Consider the following 23044-nt stretch of genomic DNA (forward strand, 5'->3'; position numbering starts at 1 on the left):
ACCTAGCTAAGAGCTCCACACCAATGTTTACGATACGAGACGAACCAGGTAAAAAAAAAGGTCAATACAAATAATATATTTAACACAACAGAAGGTGGCAGTGTTAACAAGCAACCGAGTGTTCGGCAGAACAGATCTAATCGTATATCTGAAAACCTCATCAGATAATAAGCGCTGGGTTTCGGCTCAGTCTACAGATTGCTGCCGTCTTTGGCAGTGGTAAATTAAAAAGACTTGCGCCAATGTGTTAAATTGCTCTCGGGAGGTGCAGTTTGAAAGGCACAACATTTTAAGATTGAAGTGTGATAAATTAAATACATACACATATATAAATTGAGGAATTGATTCCGACTAGTGAAACATTTGTCTACTATTTTGATGGGGTCAATAAAGAACAAATAATACACTTATTTAGTGCTGATTAACACGTAAGCTATCGGGACCTCTCGTTTTATCAGCACCTGTAGCGTTGCAGAAAGGTTACTAAATGTTTGCCGGGTTATATTATAATCCATCGATCCAGGGAGACCAGAATCATGACCGGCTGTGCCGCCGCTCGCTGCTAGTCGCGCGCCTTGTGCACACTCTCCAGCTCCGTACGCAGTGCGCGAGCCTCGTGTGGGAATCCTCCCTTCTGATGACGTCAGGGTGAGCTTCAGTGAACCGTCGTGCCGGAAGGAAAGATGGCGGATCATGAGGAGCAGTTATCTGATGAGGAGAAGGTAGGAGATGCGGAATGTCTTTTGTTGGTTGCAGGGCTTAGGACAGAGAGTGATGCAGGATTTAATAGTCTTTAACTCCGATTCTTGTATATACATAGGGGCTCAGGTAAAGTATAGCGTTGTTCATCTTTACAAGTAGACGACAGGCCGCTGGGTTCAGGCTTGCACTAGTCTATTATTTTTAGCTCAGCAGTCCCTGCCCAACTTCCGTTTCTGTCTGCGAATCTCAAACGGGGACTCCTTGTACGGTCCGATCGCAAAAATAGGAATGGGTTTCCATATAGTTGCTCCAGTTCCTAAAGCGGTAGTTTGCATTGTTATCCTTCTGTCATACAATTTGCGTTTATGTCTGACCTGTTTTTCTGTGATCATTTCGCACACACAGGATATGTATTTACTAGTACACGCCCTGTTGCCATTGGCGCTGCTTGCTTATTACTGCTCGAGTTTGCACAATAAGAACCAGAGCCGGGAGGAATAAGCCCCATACTGTGCTGCAGGTTTTCCAATTGCAGTGTTGATGTTGAAGTTAGTAAGGACGCTCTCCGCTGTGCAGAGGTACGGGCCCTCAGGAAAGCTTAGCAGCCTCTAGGGTACTAGAAAGGGTGCTGCGAAATAATGGTTCGCAAACTAAAAAAAAACTTGTAGTAAGGTAAATGGTATAGAGGTAACTGCCGGATTATACTTGCGGAGTTGTGTAATTTACCATCCCCTCAATTTACAAGAAATGATGCGGTGAATGTGTTGTGATAGCATCCATTTAATTAGCGTACTGGAAGCGGAGTTCGCTATATTTCGCTCTTGCAATGTGGTTCTTGGATTGTAAATGCATTTAACGCGGCCTGGTTATTTATTGTGAAATGTGGGGAGCTATAAAGCAGACTTCTCTACTTTGTTTGTAGCAGTCAGTGATGTATCATTCGAAATAAACTAGATTATATTGGCCTGCTTCACCAGTAGGATTGTAAATGCAAGATGACAAGTTCTTAGATGTTCAGCAGCGTATTGTAAAAACAAGAATCCATCTGACTGTTAAAAGGTGTAATAAATGTTGTAATAAATGTAGAATAAACAACATGTTTAAGAATCCTGGCAGTGACTGAGTTGTCAGGTCTTCATTTGGAGTTGCCCTTAACAGAACTAAAAAGCCGTTTAGTTCCCATAAAGAATTTGAATTGTCTGGTATGAATGTATAGTCACAGTATGAGACAAGACTAAACAGGTTTCAAGGAATTTAGTACCTTTTTGTTTTGGGCTCTGAGCATCACACGTACCTCCCCTTATCAGAAAAGTCTTTATGACACTGAGTATTATTTAGGGATTAACCAACACTGCTAGTAGCCTTAAATAAAAACAGTGAGTGAATTTGCTGAATAAACATTTAAGATACCCTGAAGAAATTCACTGGGTCGACTTTGTCAGTGCTTTTGAGGCTGTCAGTGTTAGACCTCAGAATGTATTTGGCTGCCTGTCTCTGTCCAACTCTGTCCATCTCTATTAATATTAATCGAAATCTAATCTAAAGGAACACTACTCTGTGCACATTAAAATCAATTACTCAAATTGCATTGCTGTGCATTAAAGCTGTATATGATAACCAGTTTTTTTCTGTAAAATCACCCCAAGCTGTTGATTTGTACTATTTATGGCTTTTCACCAAGAAATTGATGCAGCTTGTATAATACTGTAGCTGGAGTAACACTTCTAGATTTATACTTCTGCTAAGGTTACTTAAGACTAGTTAAAAATACTGCAGTCTTTCGAATAGAACACATCAGAGAGGCAAAAGTGCTTTGCTGTAAGTTTTTAAAATACTGTATTTTATATTATGCATGAGAATTAAATATAAATTCTTGATCATATTGTATCACTGTTTTAGTGCACAGTACAGTGTCCATCATTACCTAGTACATCTGTGTTGTAAGATTTTATTTGTAAAGATTAAGATTACTAATATGACATCAAGAGTTTTAAACCCAGCTGTGGAGACCAGTAACGTTCATGGAGTGAAATTAATCTACATTAAGTTGCTGACTAATGAACAAGCACACTTGGTTTTTTAGCCTTTTAGTTGTTTGTTTTGTTTTTTTCTGTGGGGTGATTGAAAATCAAACTGAAATGAGTGATGCCTAAAAATTAGAAGGATAGTTCATTGGTGACTGAAGTTTTTTTTTGTCAAAAGCCAACAGTTTTATTATTTGTATCTTGTGCACTTAGGGGTTAATGTCTTGGCATTGACATTTTGTTGAGTTCACAATCCTTCAGTGCAGCAATGTCACTTCAGCAACAACAAATACCACACATTAGTGACCTGAAAACATTTGGGACTCTTCAGTATGGAAATGAAAGGTAAAATATTCGACAGAAATGTAACAGTCACCACAGTGATGATAATTTCCCACTAAAAACATTTGCTAAAGCTAAATCATTCACTAAATAGCATGATATAACTGACTACAGTGGTGGTGAACTGTTTGGCAGATTATAGTACTTTTTCTCTGAAGGAATTACTGTGACTATTTGTGTTTTATCCTTTGTAAACTATGCCCAAACATTTTTGAATGCCATGTTAAGGGTACCTTTCCATATTTCATAACATTCTGCTGTTGAATAACAGGAATAAGAGATGAAAAACACAACTCCATGGATCCACCCTTGGTGTAACTGGGTCATCAAGAATGTCAATAGCTGTGTTGTCTCAGTGCCGTGTGAAATTAATTCGAGTCACATAATGCAATTCTGCACATAGTCTAACTGAACACAAGCTGTACCTAATTTAACTTGAATGGCCTCATCATGCCTTTGTGTTAACCAGATAAACTAGTTGAAATTCAAAGAAAATGTGTGCAGAAAGATTCTGTCCTTTAAAAAAAATGTAATGTTCTTAGATGCTAAAACTGATTAGGATATCTAGTCTTTACCGTAATTTTGTTGGCCTTTTTTTTAAAGAGAGACCTTTCACTATAACTAAGACCATATAGCTTAGCATTTGTGGTAGACAGATTACTGCACTAGGAAACAATTCTTCCATAATATGTAGCAGGGAACCAAACACTGACTATAGATGCATTTACACTATCCGTAGTAACCCAGAAGAAGACTGATTCTGGTCATTTTTTTTAATGTAAGGGCTATTGCTTACATTCCTGCAATCCTAACTTGTACCCTCTCAAAAGCTGAGTTTGTTTCCAGACTGGGTAGATAAGAGTTGGTACCTTGCTATGTTTCTTCCTGTGGAAACGTGCAGAGGCGTATTCTGGAAATGGCAATATTCATGAACAACATTTTTATTGTGTTGCTTTTGTTTTTTTCCATTCAGGCATTAATATAGATGTATCAGTCAAGTGATGGTACTCATTGATTTTGCCATCACAGTAGTGCATCTGTCCTCCTGTGAGAATTACCCCCTGCTGTTTCGAACAAGTGTTCTGCCATAGTCTTTGGAATCTTACCAGAAATTTCCCAGCATGCTTGTGTGAACTCACCTTACAATGTCTGTGACATTTCTGTGTCCGTCTTCTGGTGTTCTTTCAAGACAAGCACATCAGTTTAATTCCCATTTAGTTACACGATTTTTAATTCTACTGTAAATGCTACCACAGGATAAACTTTTTTGTAAACTAATAGAGGTTAAATTAAAATTGTAGATGCTCACAGCTTCTAATCATTTTGCATATGAATAGGTGATAACATTTCATATGCTTGAGAATGGGCAGAGTTTTTAATCATTTGTGCAAAGTGGCATTATTAAGATTAAAATCAGAGTATTGCCTTATTTCCTGTATGGGTTTAATTCATGTCAAAAGAATGCGTGGCTTCCAGACAAAAGAAAAGTGAGCATTTGAGTATCAAGTATTTGATCATGTGTGAACATGCCTGTTCTCTGCTAACAGAGCAGAGGTTCAGATTTGGAACTTGTTTTTTGAAAAATGCCTTTTGTGGCATAATAGATCAGAAGCATCAGAAAGGACCCCTTTGACAGAATGGGTAACAGGTTTTCAAATAGAAGGTTATTTAGCATGGTCAAAGGAATAAATGTTGTAAAACAGAACATTTTGCTTCAATACCTTAAAGAACACTTTCATCATGTGTTTTTCCAGATATATACTATTCAGATATTTTTAAATTAAAATTTTCTCTTAAACATAACAAATAAGAAACAAGAGTAAAACATTTTTCCAAACCTATAAAAATACCCTATAAATATAGTTCTAGAAAGTGGTGATGGTAGTAAGTAAATACCATTTCTTTGTCAATGTAAAAAAAAATGATTCATGCCTTTTCAATTTACAATATAATTACGCAGTAGTCTGTACCATAATGATTCCATTTACATTTGACCTGTAAGACATGACGCATTTTTGCTCCAGTTACAACTACCAGCCTCTGGGCAAGCTAACATGGTGAAATATTTATAACTGGGTGTCACTGACAAAGAGGTTCAGTTCTTGTATACATTAGCTGGCTGTGTGATGCCTTTTCAGTTTTTAACATAAGGTACGACATACCTCAGTATGACTCACAATGATCTTGGAATGACAATCAAGGTAAAACAACCAGTGACTTTTCTCAACCATTTTAGTTATCTAGTCATATAGAACTTGGGACACACTCAGTGCATGTCTTATGCGCAAAGATCCATAAACCTGTGGTTCCAACCACTAGTCTGTCTGTCTTGTAAATCAAACTTGGCGGGTATTGCGGCGTTACTGGCTTTTAGTAAAAATTGGAATTGGGAATTGTTGGTCAACCCAGCTTTTTTGGATAGGACGTTTTTACCAGGACAGGCAAGGCAAGAGACAGTATGTGCATTCGTGAAGCGAGCGCTATCTGAGCCATCCACATTTTTGTCACTCTGAGACCTTCACAGTGCCTGAAGTACAATCATCGAATGAGATCAGGCACAATCTGATCTCCAAATGCACACTTTTGTGGGACAGGAGCTATAAAACACTCTATGTACATTACCTATGTTTACAGTTACAATACCTTTATTTTCCTTTTTATAATGGACTGTCTGTGTTTAATATTTCTCATCAGATTATAAAGAAATAAGCATTTTAATGTTTTACAAAAAATAGGTACAGACTTACATTACATTTAAATAACTGTTAAAAGAAAAGCCCATTAAATTCCATTTTCTAAATTACCTCATCTGTGGCTTATATGCCTATGTAGGAAAGTATTTTTCATCCCTTCTGATTAATTTGGATCAAACATTTAGTTGTGCTTACAAAGAACATTTTTTTTGTGGTTATCAAGGAATAATTGCAATTTACAAACTATTCAAGGCCAAACGTCCTTGAAAAGTCTAAATATAACATCTGTAGTAGTAAATATGAACTTATGCAAAGGAACTAGGATGGACTCCACTTCCTGACTCAGATTTAGAGTAGAAAAGACTGAAAGCTCAAGAGCATAAGAGTTAGACCTTTCACAAGTAGAGCAAATACTTCACTCTCCTGCCAGTGTAAGATGTGCTATTCACCCAAAACATCAACTCATGATGTTTTACACAAAATACACATTAGTTGGTCCGACAGGAAATAGTAAATGATTTGTCTGTATGAAAGTCAACAGATTTGCAGAAACAAAACGTCAAATTCCACATGTGCTGGTAATGCAGCTGTATATTTATAATAAAGTAGGGTACATATACATGGTGCAGCTCTCATGGGAAAAGTATCAAATTGTTTTGGAATGGAGTTATTTATATTTTGCATATTTGGTGTTTTAAGAAGGTTTCATTTTTTGGAAAAAAAAACAGTTTGTTTTAGCCTTTTAACATTTATTTCAGGTGCACAGATACATCATCTGTAGAGTACTTCAGAGACTCGCACGAGTTTGGAATTCATGAAGTGTTTACAGAGTACTTACACTACCAAACAAGAACTGGAAGTATGTTTCTGCTTGCATCAGTCTGTGTTTAAGATCAAGAGCTGTCAATGAATTTTTTGAACAGAGGTGATTGTTTTCTAACTTCATTTTAGAAAACAATGGGGGCAAAGTTCAGTGCATAGTATATGGGGAAAAAAAGTTTTGTTCCAAACCAAATTAAAAGACAAGACAGACAATTAGGCTGAACAAGTGTGTACTCTTGAAAGTTTGTACAGAAGATAATGGCCTTTGATATGATGGCAATTTGTTGGAAGATAATCCCTTTAGTAAATATCATTAAAACTGGGATTTAAAATTAATCGCTATGCTGAAGGAGTATTGTTAAGAAAATGCATATTCCCACTGAAGGTGCTGCCAAAGGCAGGTTGCACTTAAGAATTCCGATGCTGAGGGTTCAAGCCTGAGTCACCAGCAGGCCCAAGTTGTGGCACATGATTGGCTGAGCACTGCTGAGGGTAGGATTGGGATTGGTTGGCAGGGCTGCTGGTGATACAGTGACCCCTGTGACTTCTTATACACTTATAGGCTTGTGGTGTGGGAAGTATCTTTCTTGCTGCTGGCACTAAATCTCCAGTACGTGCTTGTTTTTGGTGACTTGTTAAAACCTCCACATGTAAAAATAGGCTTTTCATTTTAAATTAAAGTTAGCAGTATCCTAACAACAAACCAGAGTGAGGAAATCAGTAATGACAGATTCAAGACTTAACCTACGCATTACAAAATGTTCTGTATGTTTCCCTTATGTGACATTTAAGGCAGTGTCATGATCATAAGTAATATAAGCATTATAAAATCTATTTAACAATACTGAAGTTCATACAGGACCATTGGTAATTATTAACACTACTGGAGTAAGAAATGTTTGTTTTCATTATTCATTTCCCAGTTTGACTCTACATGCATAGGATTTGGGCTCAAGTAAAAACTGTTCTCCATCTCTTCTAAAACCATATTCAAGAGGAAATGTTTTAAAACAGTTCTTTGATGCTTTCTGTGCCACATGAGAAACAACATGGAAGGCAATGTTTTTTTTTCTTAATAGGGGAGTAGTTTTAGCTGGCAGGAATTTAGCAGTAAGGGGACCGTGGCAGATGTTTAAAACTTGTTGTACAGAGAATGGCTCTCTGGGGCTTGAGGAGATCTGAGCTGGTACTGTGAATTTAGGAGTGGGCTGCATGGTCTGTCTTCCAGCACGGACACCCTGCTTCAGCAGTTGACATGTACTGTACAGGCAATGACATTTCGGGTTATTCTAAGTAAAAAAGCTACCTTCGGGGAAATGATACATTTTGTGAAACTGGTAGCCTGGTTTCACAAATCCTTCTAGGCAAATAGATGAGTTTTATCAGCACTTCTAACTTAAGGCGAGAAAACTCAGATTTACAACAGAAAGTGAATGTTCCACCAAGGAAATCCTTAAATCAAAGCGCAGGTAGAGCTGCTGTACTGAAAGTCTTTTCGAGTGTGAGTGCTGGAAGCCCATTCACGGCCTAGGTTTGGGACTGCAAAGCCTCCAAAAGTCCAGTAAACGAGAGAGAAATTCTTGGTAGGCAGCACATTGAGTAGCAGGATGGTGCACAGTGCTTTAGAGCATGGTGTTTTGTGAAAATTGAAAAGTACATATGTATTATGTATAACAAATACTTGTATGTTTTGTAAGTTGTTCTGGTATCAGTATTGAAATGAGTTGTCATTTCTTTCAAATACATTAAACTCCAGGTTTAACTGACAAAGACTGTTAGAATTGTGTTTGCGAAATCAGAAATATCTGACTTTCCCCGCAAAATGTATAAATAGTAAAACAAGGTAAAAATAAATACCACATAGGTTTAAAATTTGGGAATATAAATGGCAAACTATAGGGTAGCTCATTTGCTTACAATGGTTTTAGTTTTAGTTTCATGTGCTTTAGTGAATTTCATACATATCTATGGCACATGAACAGTTTTTATTGACTGTATAATTGTTAAAATAAGTTAAAAACCCAGAAGGCATATGTGTATATATTTCTCATATAATTGTTTTTGTGATTTAACAGCAATAACAGACTCATCCCTCCCCGCCAATTAGTCAGTTAAATTGAGGGTTTATTCTATATCTAATTTTTACAGCATTTTGTTTCGTTTACAGTACAGCTTTACCCTCAGTGCAAGACAAGCATGAATTATTTCTCACTGTTTTCTTTTGTGATATCAGTGGACTAATCAGCCTCTGCAGATATGAAATGAATGATGCTCGTGAGGGAGAAGGTAGTTGCAGCAACTAGTTGTCACTCAGACCACATCCAGCAAGACGTCTGTCTGCCCTGGGGCTCAGGCAACCCAAGGGATTCTCTTGCACATTTTCATGCCCATGTATGGTAATGAACAGCACAGGGAGAGCTTGTCACTGCAACACTTGTCAGTTTCAGATGTGGTTGCAAACAGGAAGTGCTCACAAGCTTCTCAGTAAAATTTGTGGACAAAACAGTTGAAAATCCATTTTTATTTACGCTAGGCTGTACATATTTCTCTTGAGATAATACTGTAATTTTTTCTTCTTCCAGGCAAATGATTGATTTTCTTTTTTTCTGCTACCCTTTTCAAGGATCACATAAAATCACATTTCCAGCGAGTGACAGGACCGAGACATTTTCTAAGATACTTTGGGAAGAAATGTCGAGGCTGAGTGTATTTATTATATAGAAATGTTTACAAATTAAGGAAGAGAAAACACTTGAGTGAACGTTCCATATTCTTTTGCCTCTTTTTCTGTTACAGCATTTGAATAGGTTAATTCTTCAATTTTATTTAATTTGGGTTCAAACATAAATGTCAGACAAAGGATACAGATGAAAACATTCTCCCCCTGGTGCCTAAGAAAATGTATGTACTTTGTTAGAGCAGCGGTGATAGCCTCCTATCTTTAAAAAATAAACCGTTTATGATTTTCTAGAGAGATAATTGAATTTAATAAAATGTGAATTTAAGTAAATAATCTTTAGTATTCCTGTGACCAGAAATTTGGTAGAATCCATTTTATCATTTATGTTGTTCAGAGACTTTTGGTTTGGAGAATGTTCTTGGTTAGGTACCTCTTTTTGGTAACAGTGGTTGCTGTGGTGTGTGTTGCGCCGATAGAGCTAGTCAGTGAGTTACAGCGGATGTCTTAAAGCATTGCTTACTGCAGAGGCAGGTCGTTTTATGAAGATCCCAAAGACTGACCTGCAAGTGCCCCATTATTTCTTGACATTATGTAGTCTGAAATCATGCACGTGAAGACCAATCTAATGTTGCATAGATAACAAAATTAATGCAATAGTGCATTAGTAATTACGTGGTTTGTTGGTTTTTTAAGAAGGTGCATTTTCATCAGGTAAAGATAGACTTCAGAACAGTTCTTAATAAAATATTTTTATTTTTAAAAAATATTAATTTTTAAACCCTGTATGTAGTTTATATAATTTGTACATGAGAAGTTAATTCCACAATATAGATTTAAAAAACGGAAACAATATTATTAGGATGTTTCTGCAGTGCTCAGATCTGAATTTGAATTCCAAAACGTATTTATGGCAAGACAGCTCTTGCTATTCTAAATGCTTTTGACTCGAGCAAGAAATAAAAATATGTAGAGAGTTACTATGTGAGGCCACACTGTTGCAGTGGGTTTCCTGTTGTATTTTAACGTTCATTTCTGGTATCATTGCAGGTTCGCATAGCTGCTAACTTTGTCATTCATGCTCCTCCTGGAGAATTCAATGAAGTTTTCAACGGTGAGTTTGGATTTAACATTTTTGCACACGAGAAATGTTGCATCTTGCTATCCATAATAGTCCAGCATCAGTACTACAGCACCTTTCAAAAGCTTTTAGTTTTATTGACAGTTCAGATAATAACACTGAATTGAAGATTACAGATTAATTTTGTACAGTGGACAAGAGTTTCCGGTACACCAGTCTTTTTAGATAACGTGGTCTGATTTAATCCAGTGACGTCATATAGTTTAATTACTGCTGATCTGGGACTGAATAATAGCCACTGAATTATGATAAGCTAACATTAGAAATATGAAAGTTAGTCTGAGCTTGAATAATGTTTTATTTTAAACCAAACTCACGTGCAGTACTTATGATGCAGATGATTTGATTTGTGTAGAATGGAACTGCCATTGGAGTTCTCTGAAACATTTTGGTTCTGGTGATTCATTAATTTCTTTTCTACTCTATATAGTACCCCTACAGCAGGTGTTAAGACTGGTGCTGTTATATCCTCTCTATTTGCACTCACCAGCGGCACCTGAAACAGATGCTCACTGTTACTTGTTTTATTCTCCTTCACTTTCACTTCTATTGATATAAGAGATCAAAAGCATTTTTTCTCTTTATCATGACCACATTCTTTTTTATTTATATTTCTAACTCCATTTCCCACATTAATTGTGGGAAAGTAATTGTTAAGTCCATTAATTGTTAAATTAAAATTTTGTTAAATTTAGAAATCAGTGGATTACCTTTCAGCCCTGTTGGGGCCAGAGTTCCCTTAACTCTGTTATAGTAGGATCTCAAACCTCTGCAAAGTGAGGATCCATAGTACTCAAATAAAAAAAGTTATGACAAAAATCTGTACCCCCCGCTTCAGGGATATTCTTTGTGTTTATTTAGTATGCTCTGCATTGTCATAATAATAATAATGCATACACCACATCCTCCTCATCCACAGTTTCTCCATTTGCAGTTTGAGTACTCGTATTGTCCAGGCCTGAGAGGCATTCCTGAAGCTTCTAGAACATTATCAGAGACCCAAAACTTCTCAGACTATCTCCAGGGCTCAGTTTATAATTTGTGTACACAGAAAATGTTGTCCTCTGTGTTGCCCTTGCATATTGCTCATGCTTCAACACACAAATCTCGTCAAAGTCAGCCTCCCACTTCTTACATTTCTTTCAGCTGATTACAGACTAAAGAAATGTTATTGTTTAAGCTGAACAATTCGTGTTCCCTTTCAATTGCAACTATTGATGAATTTGTAATGAACTTCAAAAACAAATGTGTGGCCAGCATAATAATCATTAAGATATAAATCATAGTGAGTGATTGCACATTATGGTGTATCAAGAATGAAAAATCTTAAATTTGCTTTAATTTCAGCACAAAACGTCAGGATATTGTTGTTTTAAAAATTCAGCCACTGTTACACAGCCCACAAGCTGGTATTGAGACCTCCTAATGGACTTAAAGTCAGGAGATGCTAGCAACGCGAGATTGATATTAATAGTCGTTTGTTCTGAATTGAGGGTCTAGCTCATAAGTCATTCTGCTACAGGCAGTGTGAAAACAGCTGTTATAAGGCTCCAGAAGTCTATTGCATTACTAGCCTGCTTTGGCATAATGACTGTCAAAGTCTTGTTGTTGACGGTCTTGTTGCTTTGGATGGTTTTTAACATTACGTTCGGCATTTATTTGTTTTCTGTAGGTGAAAACAAATTTTTTCAGCATTTTGATACACCAAAGACTTCTGATAGACTTGGTATTCTGAATACTGCCTTTCCATCTTTTAATTGCATCTCATCATAATCCAACTATGCTGAACAGAATGTTTTAGTTCCCCATCTCCCCACTCCTTCTAAAACATGAAGAGGTAAAGAAATACATTTAGTTTGCTTCTCATACAAAGCATATTTGCTTGTATTATTTCTTATAAATACAGAAAAGGTTACAGATTGTAGAGGGGGCCATCTGGCCCATTTAGTAGCAAATAGATTGGAGGATCACATCCTGCTTTTTCTTGAAAGAAGACATGTTTAACAACAAAGCTGGGTAGCTTGTTTAGACCCCACAGCCCTTACATCATAATATTAAACAACTGAACTAACAATCTTCCAACCTAACATTTTCCTCATCAAGAGATAGGTGCAGTACCCCAGCAATGTGTTCAATACATTTATTACCTGTTAGAATCTATTATTCCAGTTATATAGTGATGGTGCATAGTTTTTTACCAGTAATATTAACCTACATATTTACCATATTTACTGTCTTATTGTGTCTTTTATTGTAATAAATCTTAGTTTTTTCATTGTTATGCTTTGGTTAAAAAAAACCTTTTGCTTCTTACTGTTGACTTGAAATTTCTTAGCTCAAAACCCACACTAACAGGTATTAGTTGTGACCAAACCAGTGCATGGTCCTCTTGGCTCTTGACCTGACTAATGTGCTCATACATCTACTCTGCTTTGCATGTGACTAACAGAAATGCACATTATTACTAAGAAATCACTGCATATTTTCCATACCTTTTTTTAGCTCCTTTACTGTTACTTACATTTTTGTCCTGTTCTAACAGCGTGGTCTCATTTTGATTATTGATAGACTTCATTGTCAATAACATTGATTTTCTCAATAAATAGGTTAGTGCACCATTGTGATGTTTATAAAACTTTTGTTCCACAAATCACACAGAAATAAGAGTATTAAAAGCTTTAAGTCTTTAAACTAAGTAGATAAACAGACTTTGGTAACCATTGTAATTATATGCATATTTAATTGTAGTTATATATTAGTTGCGAATACATCCTGCATTTACTATTTAACCCACAATATAAATTTGTTATATTGCATCTGTGTTTTTTTATGCCATATACTTGTCAGAGAATGAAAGGACAGTTTTTACTGAAACCCTCCTCGGGTCATTTTGAGACATTTACATTCTAGGAAATAAATGTCAAGCCAGGAAATTGAGGTAAGGTGTGTTTTGGCACAAATAGGTATTGAATAGTAAGATATGATTTTAATTCCACATGGCATCAGAAGGAAACATTTCAAATTCGCATTTTTAAGTCATTCCCCATTTGAAAAGATTTCATATAATTAACAGGGAAAACTTAATGAGTATAGGAATGTTTGGGACCCGTTAGAGACTCACTTGAATGGCACTGGATGTTAAGAATATCAGTAGGAAGTTTGTGAATTAATCTTTTTTTCTTGTTGTGTTTATTTTTTTGTGAATGTAAGAATTTTTTTGTCTAAAAATAAAAAAGTCCTCCAAAGTTGGGGGGGTGGAGGTGGGTTTAAAAGAAAAGAAAAAGTCATTCCCCAAATGTACCACTTTTTTCTGGAACAGTGTTTTTTAGGATCAGTTATATTGTGTATTTAAAGGTTCTTTTTGGGATTTAGATCATCTCTTTACCTTTCCCAGCAACAGGATTGTAGATGACTGGTCTAAAATGCAATTGGCAGGCAGTCATAACCAGTTTTAATGATTTATGTTTAGTAGTTTTATTGACAGTATATAGAGCGAAATTGTGAACATGGGACTGAATTACCTTGAATACCTTACTGCCTCAGGAGCCGCCTAGGTCATGAAAAAACCTTGATGATCCTTGTCCTGAAATCCTTTGATTTTAAACTCGCTGTTTACAGTGCTTTCTATCTGATTTTTAGGATTCTCCATTTTTAAACCTTTGGTAAGGAGGTGCTTTTCCCATATTACTGTGTAATCACTATAGCACTTTGATATTCTAGTGATTTTTAACATTTTCCTTTTTACAGATGTGCGATTGCTGCTTAACAATGATAATCTTCTCAGGGAAGGTGCAGCTCAGTAAGTATTGATAGCTTATGCATTTTCACACCCCACATCTTTCAAAAAATAATTTCTTATTAGTTTTAACATTTTCAGTGAGTATATTGATGCATTTTTAATCAACTGTCCCATATCATTCTTTTATTTATGAAAATCACATTTACACATTTGTCGCTTTAATGGTCAGTAGAATCATCAATAATATTCCTAATATTAAAAATAAGAAATGAAAACATTTTGTTTTCCACAATCTGTAACTAGGGTTTTTTATTTATGTGATACAGAAACCTATCACTTAAATATTCTAATAAATTAAAACTTAAAATTGAATATTTTTAGATAAGCTCTTTTGATTTTAAGTCCATTCTTGTATCTTTTTAAAGCTGAAAGTAACAATTTTAAACATCTTTTTTTTTTTCTGTAGTGCATTTGCACAGTACAATGTGGACCAGTTTACTCCAGTAAAAATCGATGGGTACGATGATCAGGTAAGAAAAAGAGTGGACTTTAATTAATGTCTTGTCCACGAAAATGGTTTTGCTTGCACATCGATAATGCACTGTATTAGCAGAAAAAAAAAGTAGGAAGCACATGTTTAATTCTGTTTCGTGACAAATTGATGATAAACTGAAAGTTGATTTTCACAGGTCTTAATAACAGAACATGGTGATCTGGGAAATGGCAGAATCCTGGATCCAAAGAACAAGATTTCCTTCAAGTTTGACCATTTACGGAAGGAGGCGAGTGACCCACGCTCTCACGATGTAGATAACGCTGTGGAGTCCTGGAGGAGTGCTGTGGACAATGCGGTCAGGGCTTATGTGAAGGAGCATTACCCCAACGGGATGTGCACTGTGAGTATGAGCTCATGTGCTTTGAATCATTTCAATCTGAGTCTCTCAGCTCATGCATATACCAAGCATTTCAGCCAGTTTTAATATTCAGCTTTCATTTTATTGACTTTACGGATAAAAAGACCTTTTATGTTATAAGGAATTGGAAATCCAAACATTTTATTCATGGTGTTTGAATAAATAATTCATTAGAAACCAAACAGAACAGTAGTCTTTTTCTCTGTAGATTGGTCATATGGGATTCACCCAGTAGATTTTTTTTCTATCTCTATATATCTGTATGTTTCGCATGTGTTTATTTTGGGGAAAAGCTAATCATTTTATTTTAAATAAATTCCACTATAACATTACTATAAAACACATTTTAAAACCCCAGATTTTATGTAGATATAAACCTGATGTTAAATGGTTTATTGCAAGCCTACGTATGTACAACCTACATTTTCATTCCATGCTTTTTAACAGTACCACCTTTTTGATATTTGAAGTTATCTGGTAATCTCAAATTAAAAATGTCATTCTCTATTTACATAGTATATTTGCTGAGGAGGGTAAGACTTCATTTACTTCATTAGCTAGTTATAGTTGGAGACATTAATTCTTGACATTGACACCCCTTCCTGAAATTTGTTAATTCACCTTGAATGTACAGTTATTCATAAGAATCAATCACAATTTATACATGGAATCATATTTATACTATCTGCACATTTAGATATTTGTTGCTAATAGAAGGCTTTTATTATTAAAATACTCATTGTGCAAGTTAACTTTGCTTCTAGGTTTATGGGAAAACTATTGATGGACATCAGACTATCATTGTATGTATTGAGTGCCATCAGTTTCAACCAAAAAATTTCTGGTAAGTTTTACCTTCTCTCATATTTCAAATTATCCCTGCAAAAGTACTAAAACAACTACTTATATGGAGCTAAAATAATGTATGAACCCAAGGTAAAGAAAACAATGATGAAATGTAATAATGAAGTGTAGTATAATTTAATTGCAATGCTCTAGTACATCCTGGACTGATCACTTGCTCCCTTGTGAGGGGTTCCTGGATGTGCAGTGGACACCCCCAGAGACTCACTGCTATTAGTAATAATAATGGAATTGTCATTATCTTTTTGTCATGGAACATTAGGCAGGTTATACACATGAGGGAAGGCTATTTGTCTTTTGTGCTGGTTCGACCGTCAGCAGCTCATCAGTCATACAAACTTGTTTTGCCATTTTATTTAAACATTCTTAATCCAAGTATAGGGAAATACAGCACCAAAGCTTAATAATTCTCATTAAATAACTTAAATAATGCTTCAAAAGTATAACCTAAATGTACATTTATTTTGCTTTGATAGTTGTTGTATCACCTTTGAAAATAGCATTTGTTGACTGTACTTCAGGTTTCACATGACTTGGTATCATTTTAACTTAAGTACAGGTAATACAAGTACAATGTGTTTAATGTTATTCTTTGTCATTTATATGTATGCCAAACAATCTTAAGTGTTTATGCATGAAATTTGTTACCTTTAGAAGATATATTTTCTTTCACTTTCTAAAATAGTGTAATTTTTCCACACATCATAAAAATATAAAACCTAAATTATTAAAAGAGTTTACAGAGTTAAACAGTCTATGATGAGAATAACCAGTGATGATTAAATCCCACTAACGCAGTGGTATAGTATGTATTAAAGTATACTGTGTAATGTGTTGGGGCATTCTTAGTGAGAGATAATCAAACCCAGTATCCAACAGCAGGTCCAGATATTAATAATTACATCTCCCGAAGTCAGGGAACGTAACGAAGATTATAAAGGAGAGGAGGCCATTCAGCCCATCTAGCTTGTTTGGTAGTTAGTAGTTAATAGATCCAAGGATCTCCTTCAGCCATTTTTTGAAAAATTCCAGTGTATTGGCTTAAACATTATGGCACAGTTGCTTGATTGATACTTCCACAATTTTGTTAGGTGAACAAGTGCCTCTAGTTCTTGGGTTTTAAATGCACTTTCACTAAGTTTCCACTTGGTGCCCTTTGGTTTGTGTCACTATTCATTCTGAATAAGTCCTCTGGGATGACTTGGTCAATGTACTTGAGGGCAACAGAAATAAATGACAATGTTAGTAGTTATTACACATCTTTGGTAACACACAGATTTATAGAGTCCTGTCTTCTGCAGACACAGAAAATACCTACAATGTCTGTCTAAAATTGAACTGCAATTTACCTTAATTGAAACCTGCATCCTATTAAGCATCCTGTCCAGAACTCTCTAGAAAATGAATGTTTAATTGGGTACCAATTTTCCTATTTCAAAACGAGGCATCACTTACAAAGAGATGCACCTTAGCCTATGGATTCCACAAATAAGAAATCAGTATATAAAACAATACGTGACAACATGGGAAAAACACTTCCCTAGCTCTGCTTCCACTCTCCTCTGAGATCATCCATCCCCCTTTTCTCTAGTGTGTGTCCTATTTATTGTCCCTTTAGGTCTAATTTATCTTCTATCCCATCCCCTTGAAGGCTGGCTAAATAACCTCACTCAGGATGCTCTGATCGCTGTTAGAGCATATTGGTGGTTTCTGTTAAATATAGGTATTCTAAGGTGGCAGAAAATTAGTTTGTGATTTAACAGAATTGGATTAGCCTGAGATCATGATTAATCCCACTCTTTTAATTACCGTATTTTGGGGTATGTTTAACTGCCTTAAGGACCTAGAAAAGCTGCTTAGGTTCTTGCCAGTTGTATCATCCCTTTGGAATGGGCTGGTTTCTTGGGTTCTTCAAACATTTTGCTAAAAAATACTGAGCAGGGGTGGATCCACATTGGCCCTAATCTAAGGATTTAGATTATTAACTAAGGAGCTGAATGCTTACAGTGATCTTCTCAATAAGCCTACTGGTACCAGAATTTTAGCTTTGTTTTTCAGCTGTATTGTATAACTGTATAATTATGTTTAGAACAAGGATTACTGTGAAGGATTTCATCAACTTTGGAGTTTTTTTTAAGTTTTTAAAACTCTGATTTTCTGTTGTTCAAGGAATGGACGCTGGAGGTCAGAATGGAAATTCACAGTCACCCCATCAACAACCCAAGTAGTAGGAATTATGAAAATTCAGGTATCTGTTTAAACATACTGAGTAACTTGTTTTGCCAAAGTTCAGGATTTTATAGCACGAAAGAGTTTGAAACATTTATACCAGTTTCGTAGTCTATCATGTGCAGAAGTGCATGCTTGTTTAGAATTCCCAGAACAAGCAACATCTTGTAACATATCCTGGAGAGTTTTTAATACATTCTATACATTCATTATATAATGATCTATTTGTGCATGTCAGTCTGTAGAGAGCAGAACTGACCTTTTGGAAAATCTAATTCTAGTATGTTATACAATTTAAAAATGTGGTGACGGGCTTTAATTCATGCTTGAAACCATTTTAAATACTACAGGCACATTGTCTTAAAAGTGTACTTTAAAGGGCATGACTCAGAAAAACAGAAATATCACAATACCCTAATTCTTCCCTGACTTAAATAGCTTGTTGTTTTAATTATAGGTTCACTACTATGAAGATGGCAATGTTCAGCTAGTGAGCCATAAAGATGTCCAGGAATCCATGTCTCTTTCTGTGAGTATGTCATAGTCAGTTCAGTATCATAGGTCTGACTCTCGCATACCAGCTTGATTAGTTATATACTTAAGAAAAGGGAAAATAGTTCAGTTTAATTAATTCACTTACATATAATAAAGTAAGAACAGAATCTGAAGCTAAGGATTCTAATTTTATGGAATACCAGATTATTTTGAACAATAAGATCAAGGCACTTTGAAGACATTTGTAGTACTTGCACTTGTCTGATCCTGAGTTGACTTGGGAGAAAAAAGTAAAGTTTAAAAAATGAAAGAAGTAGAAATGAAAAATAATTAGTAATGATATAATGATTTGTGATTATATCCTGTGTCATCTTTTATTTGGTGATGTAGCATATACATCAGTCCATGTACATTCTTTATTCTCAGAAACCACTAGCCAGTTTCTGAGTTCTTTGAGTATATAATATATAATATACATTCTTTGTGGGTGGCTCACTGTTTTTGCCTGTGTTGGTATTAGAGTTTTGTCACAAATTTGTAAGCCCAGTTTGTCATCTGAATGTGATAAGCTGCCATATGCAGTTAACTTTCACAATTCTGATGTGTGAGTTTGACTTTGTTTACATGGCTCAAGTAAATACAGCCTTTCACATTCAACACACTATTATTTTACAGCTGTTATATTTATGTTTATTCCTTTTAGTAGAAATTGATCGGTTATTTTCATGGAATAATATAATAGGGGGTTGATAGGTTGGTAACCAAAGCATCTTATATATTTCTGGGGCATTTGTTGTATTTTTGGAATCTTGAATTGCCAGTGAAAATCCTCAAATAAATGAGAAAAGGCAATGTGCAGATAAAGTGAAAAAAGAAGCCAAATGTTCCTTGCCACAAGTATGTTAACAGAGATGCTTAGGAAGATGTTTCCTAAGAAAGATTTAAATACTCAGGGTTTATCATAAAACCAGTTGCCTTATGTAATATATTTAAACAGGCTTCTGACTGTCATATTTTTTTCTTTTTAGAATGAATCTCAAACTGCAAAGGAATTTGTTAAGATCATGGAGGCTGCAGAAAATGAGTACCAGGTAAAGGTTTTTGTATGACATTTGACAAAATTAACATTGTAGAGTTGTAAATGTATTGCTTTAATGGTAGTTTTTCTAATGTATTTCTTAATTGCTCCTTGTCTGCAGTTTTTGAAATAATGTAATAGTCCTGAGGAAAAAGTAATGAGTTATACCATTTCAGAGCATAGTGAACAAACTCATTTGTACTTTTAATGTTTCACTTCCTTCTGGAATTTCTGAAACTTTTTAAATGGTAAAATGGTAAAATATACTGTACTGATGTGCTGGAAGTCCAGTTATTCTGCATTGATGTGTTCTTTTCACTTTTTTCCCTTGATGTAGAAAATTGCGATATTTTAAAATTAGTTTTTTATAAGCTAAGCTAATTGTGTTAGGTCCATATTTTATAATACAGGAAGCTGCCTTTTAGCTGAACGCTTGTTGGTGAGTCTAGTAAATGAGAATTGGATTGTTTTGTACCTAGTTAATCTCCAGATTTGAATCCAATTTTGTATGCATTTTATTATAAAATGAAGGAAAAACTAAATGTGAAAACCTGAAGAGGAAAAAACTCAGTGACTACAGAAAAAGGCTTGTTAAAGCATTTCAAATTATTACCAAAGTCTGTTGAACTCAATGGGTCATGCAGTTGTTTTCTCAAAGGGATATGCGACCACTTATTCCTCACCAAGTTCTTAAACAGACAATGGTGCTCATATGGTGCTTAACAAACACATGTGGTGCTCATATGTAGACTGAGTGCACACATGTCCTTAAAAGGCAAGATCGATGCTAATTCCTATGTAAAGGTACTGAGTGATCCTCTTTACCCCATGCTGTAGCAGTTCTTTCCTGCCTGGAGGGGTGTGTTTCAGGATGATAGTGTCTTATCCCAAAGATCTGATGAGCATGACACTGATGTTATATGCCATGGCAGTATCACACACTAGATTTGAACTCAACTGAAAACTTATCAGATTTCTGTAGCTGGCATTGCTGCATCGCAGTGCTCGTACCCTGGGTTCAATTCCAGACCTGGATTGCTGGGGAGTTTGTATGTTCTCCCTGTATTCCCATGGGTCTTCTCCGGGTGCTCCGGTTTCCTCCCCTAGTCCAAAAACGTACTGGTAGGTTAACTGGCTTCTGGGAAAACTGGTCCTAGGTGTGAGAGTCTGTTTGCGTCTGTGTGTCTGCCCTGTGATGGACTATCCTGGTGTATGGATGGAGTATCCTGCCTTGCATCATTTGCTTGCCGAGATAGGCTCCAGCTACCCCACAACCTTGAATTCAAAGATGTGGTTAGAAAATGGTTAGATGAAATAATCTGGTATATGCCTGAGACAGCATTTCCACCTCCATTCGCCAGTGTAATTTGGATGACTTTCTAATGGAAAAATGGTGTTGTGTCCCTCCTGCAGAAACCCACACACTGGTAGACTATATGCTACAGTGTATGCAAGCTATAAAGGCTGCATGTGGTGGCCCCAAAGTCCTGTAATGTGACTTTAAATTGACATTTCCATTTTTTGCTCAGCTGTTCTATATATACAGGTGATCATACCACATCATAAGTCCTTTCTGATTTTAAGGCATTCAATAGTGACATTTATCAATTACCTGTACTTGTCATGCTTAGCTCTCAATAGAAGCTAATTAACACCATATTAAATTACAATTATTACACTAAAAAAATGGTGCAAAGACAATCTGTGCATTAGTATATTTTTGCACAATTTGTCAGAAACTAAATAGAAGAGCAATGCAAAATTTAAGTGTCTTAACCATGTGTTATTTAATCTTTCAGACTGCCATTAATGAAAATTACCAGACAATGTCGGACACTACTTTCAAAGCCTTACGCCGACAGCTCCCAGTGACACGCACCAAGATTGACTGGAACAAGATCTTGAGCTACAAGATAGGAAAAGAGATGCAGAACGCCTAAAAAGAATATGCATGACTGGATTGTTGTTTTGTCCTTGTATAAATTAAATTAATGAAAGGTTTGGTCTCACAAAATGTAAAACATTTATTACACTTAAGATGCCTACTTTTAATAAGAATTTTTTACAAATGCCATTAACATTCACTATAGCATTTGGATTTTATGTTGCTAAAATATTACCCAATTTCTTTTTTAAAAAATATATATATTGTTTTAATGTATTCATACATAAAAGATGCCTGTTTTGCCACACAATTTTACTGTGGTGGTGAGACCACACCTTTTACATGCAAAAAAACCCATAAAAATATTAATAGAAATTATTTAAATTTATCCCCATTCTAAGTGTAGTTTAGAATTTACTTTTTTAAAGGAAAATAGGAATCTTCCAAAATTAGTTTCTTTAATGTAAAAAAAAACTTGTTTATTGGCTCATATTCTGTCACTCTTACACAAGCAGTCACCCTCTTCACCACTTGAGCTACTGTTATATGTGTAAGTGTTCCTCATCGTGTGTCTACTGAGCAAAAGAGTGCATTGGCTTGTTCTCGAAAACCTGAAAATAACATGATCATGCTGACACAAACAAACAGGTTTCACTGATAAGGTCTGTATCTTTATTCATCTTGCTAAATACAAAGAACATTGCTTAAAACGTGCTTATGTTTATCTACTTAAAAAGACATTTGTATTACATGGGCCCCCAAGTTCTTATTTTTGTTAAACAGACATGACTGTATTATAACAAGGCACATTGTAATATATACCTGTATTAAAATCTTGTCTGTCAGTTTGGTGATTTATTTCCTCTTGGAATGAACTGTAATACGATCTCAATTATGTTGCATTAAAAGACAGATTTTCTATTTAAACAAGTAGCACATGACTCCGTATTTTTTTCATTACTGTAAATATTTTCTTTCATGATCCATAAGTGGCTGGTTAACTCTAAACGTGAAAATATCTGCTAACTGTATCAACTTATTACAAGAGAGACTTTTTAGTTGCTCTACAAACTATATAACTATATATAAACTATATATAAACCTGAGTCCTTGAGTGCTGGGTTCTTACAGATTTCATAATCTTCTTTCCATTAGCTCCCAATTAAGAACTGAATAATACAGCTGCTTTGACTGCGTATTCAGTTAATCTGTTAAATAAAATCAGAAAACTGAGGAAATCCACTGCCTTACACATTCTATAGAACAATCAATCTTGTGTGAAGACTATAAAGTAATGTTATGGAAATCATAGTTAATTATGAACAAAATTACATTTTAGGAACCAACAACATACTTTAGATTTAGAAAGGGAAAGTCTTTGTAATGTAAAAATTGTTGAACAAGCACAAAGGACTGTAAATAATACCAGTGCCTGTGAC

General features: G+C 35.4%; 1 protein-coding gene across 1 annotated transcript; it reads left to right on the plus strand.

The window, feature by feature from the left end:
* Positions 1-565: 565 nt before the first annotated feature.
* LOC148655178 (F-actin-capping protein subunit alpha-2) lies at positions 566-22538 on the plus strand. The gene is made up of 10 exons (XM_088645441.1): positions 566-722; positions 10311-10374; positions 14149-14200; positions 14607-14670; positions 14830-15036; positions 15819-15898; positions 18088-18166; positions 18605-18676; positions 19671-19733; positions 21520-22538. Exons 1-10 carry the CDS (start codon positions 684-686, stop codon positions 21658-21660), a joined length of 861 nt encoding a protein of 286 aa, XP_088501567.1. The 5' UTR covers positions 566-683; the 3' UTR covers positions 21661-22538.
* Positions 22539-23044: the final 506 nt, after the last annotated feature.

Source organism: Lepisosteus platostomus, chromosome 9 (assembly GCF_059453375.1).
Source record: "Lepisosteus platostomus isolate fLepPlt1 chromosome 9, fLepPlt1.hap1, whole genome shotgun sequence".
NCBI classification, from domain to species: Eukaryota; Metazoa; Chordata; class Actinopteri; order Semionotiformes; family Lepisosteidae; genus Lepisosteus; species Lepisosteus platostomus.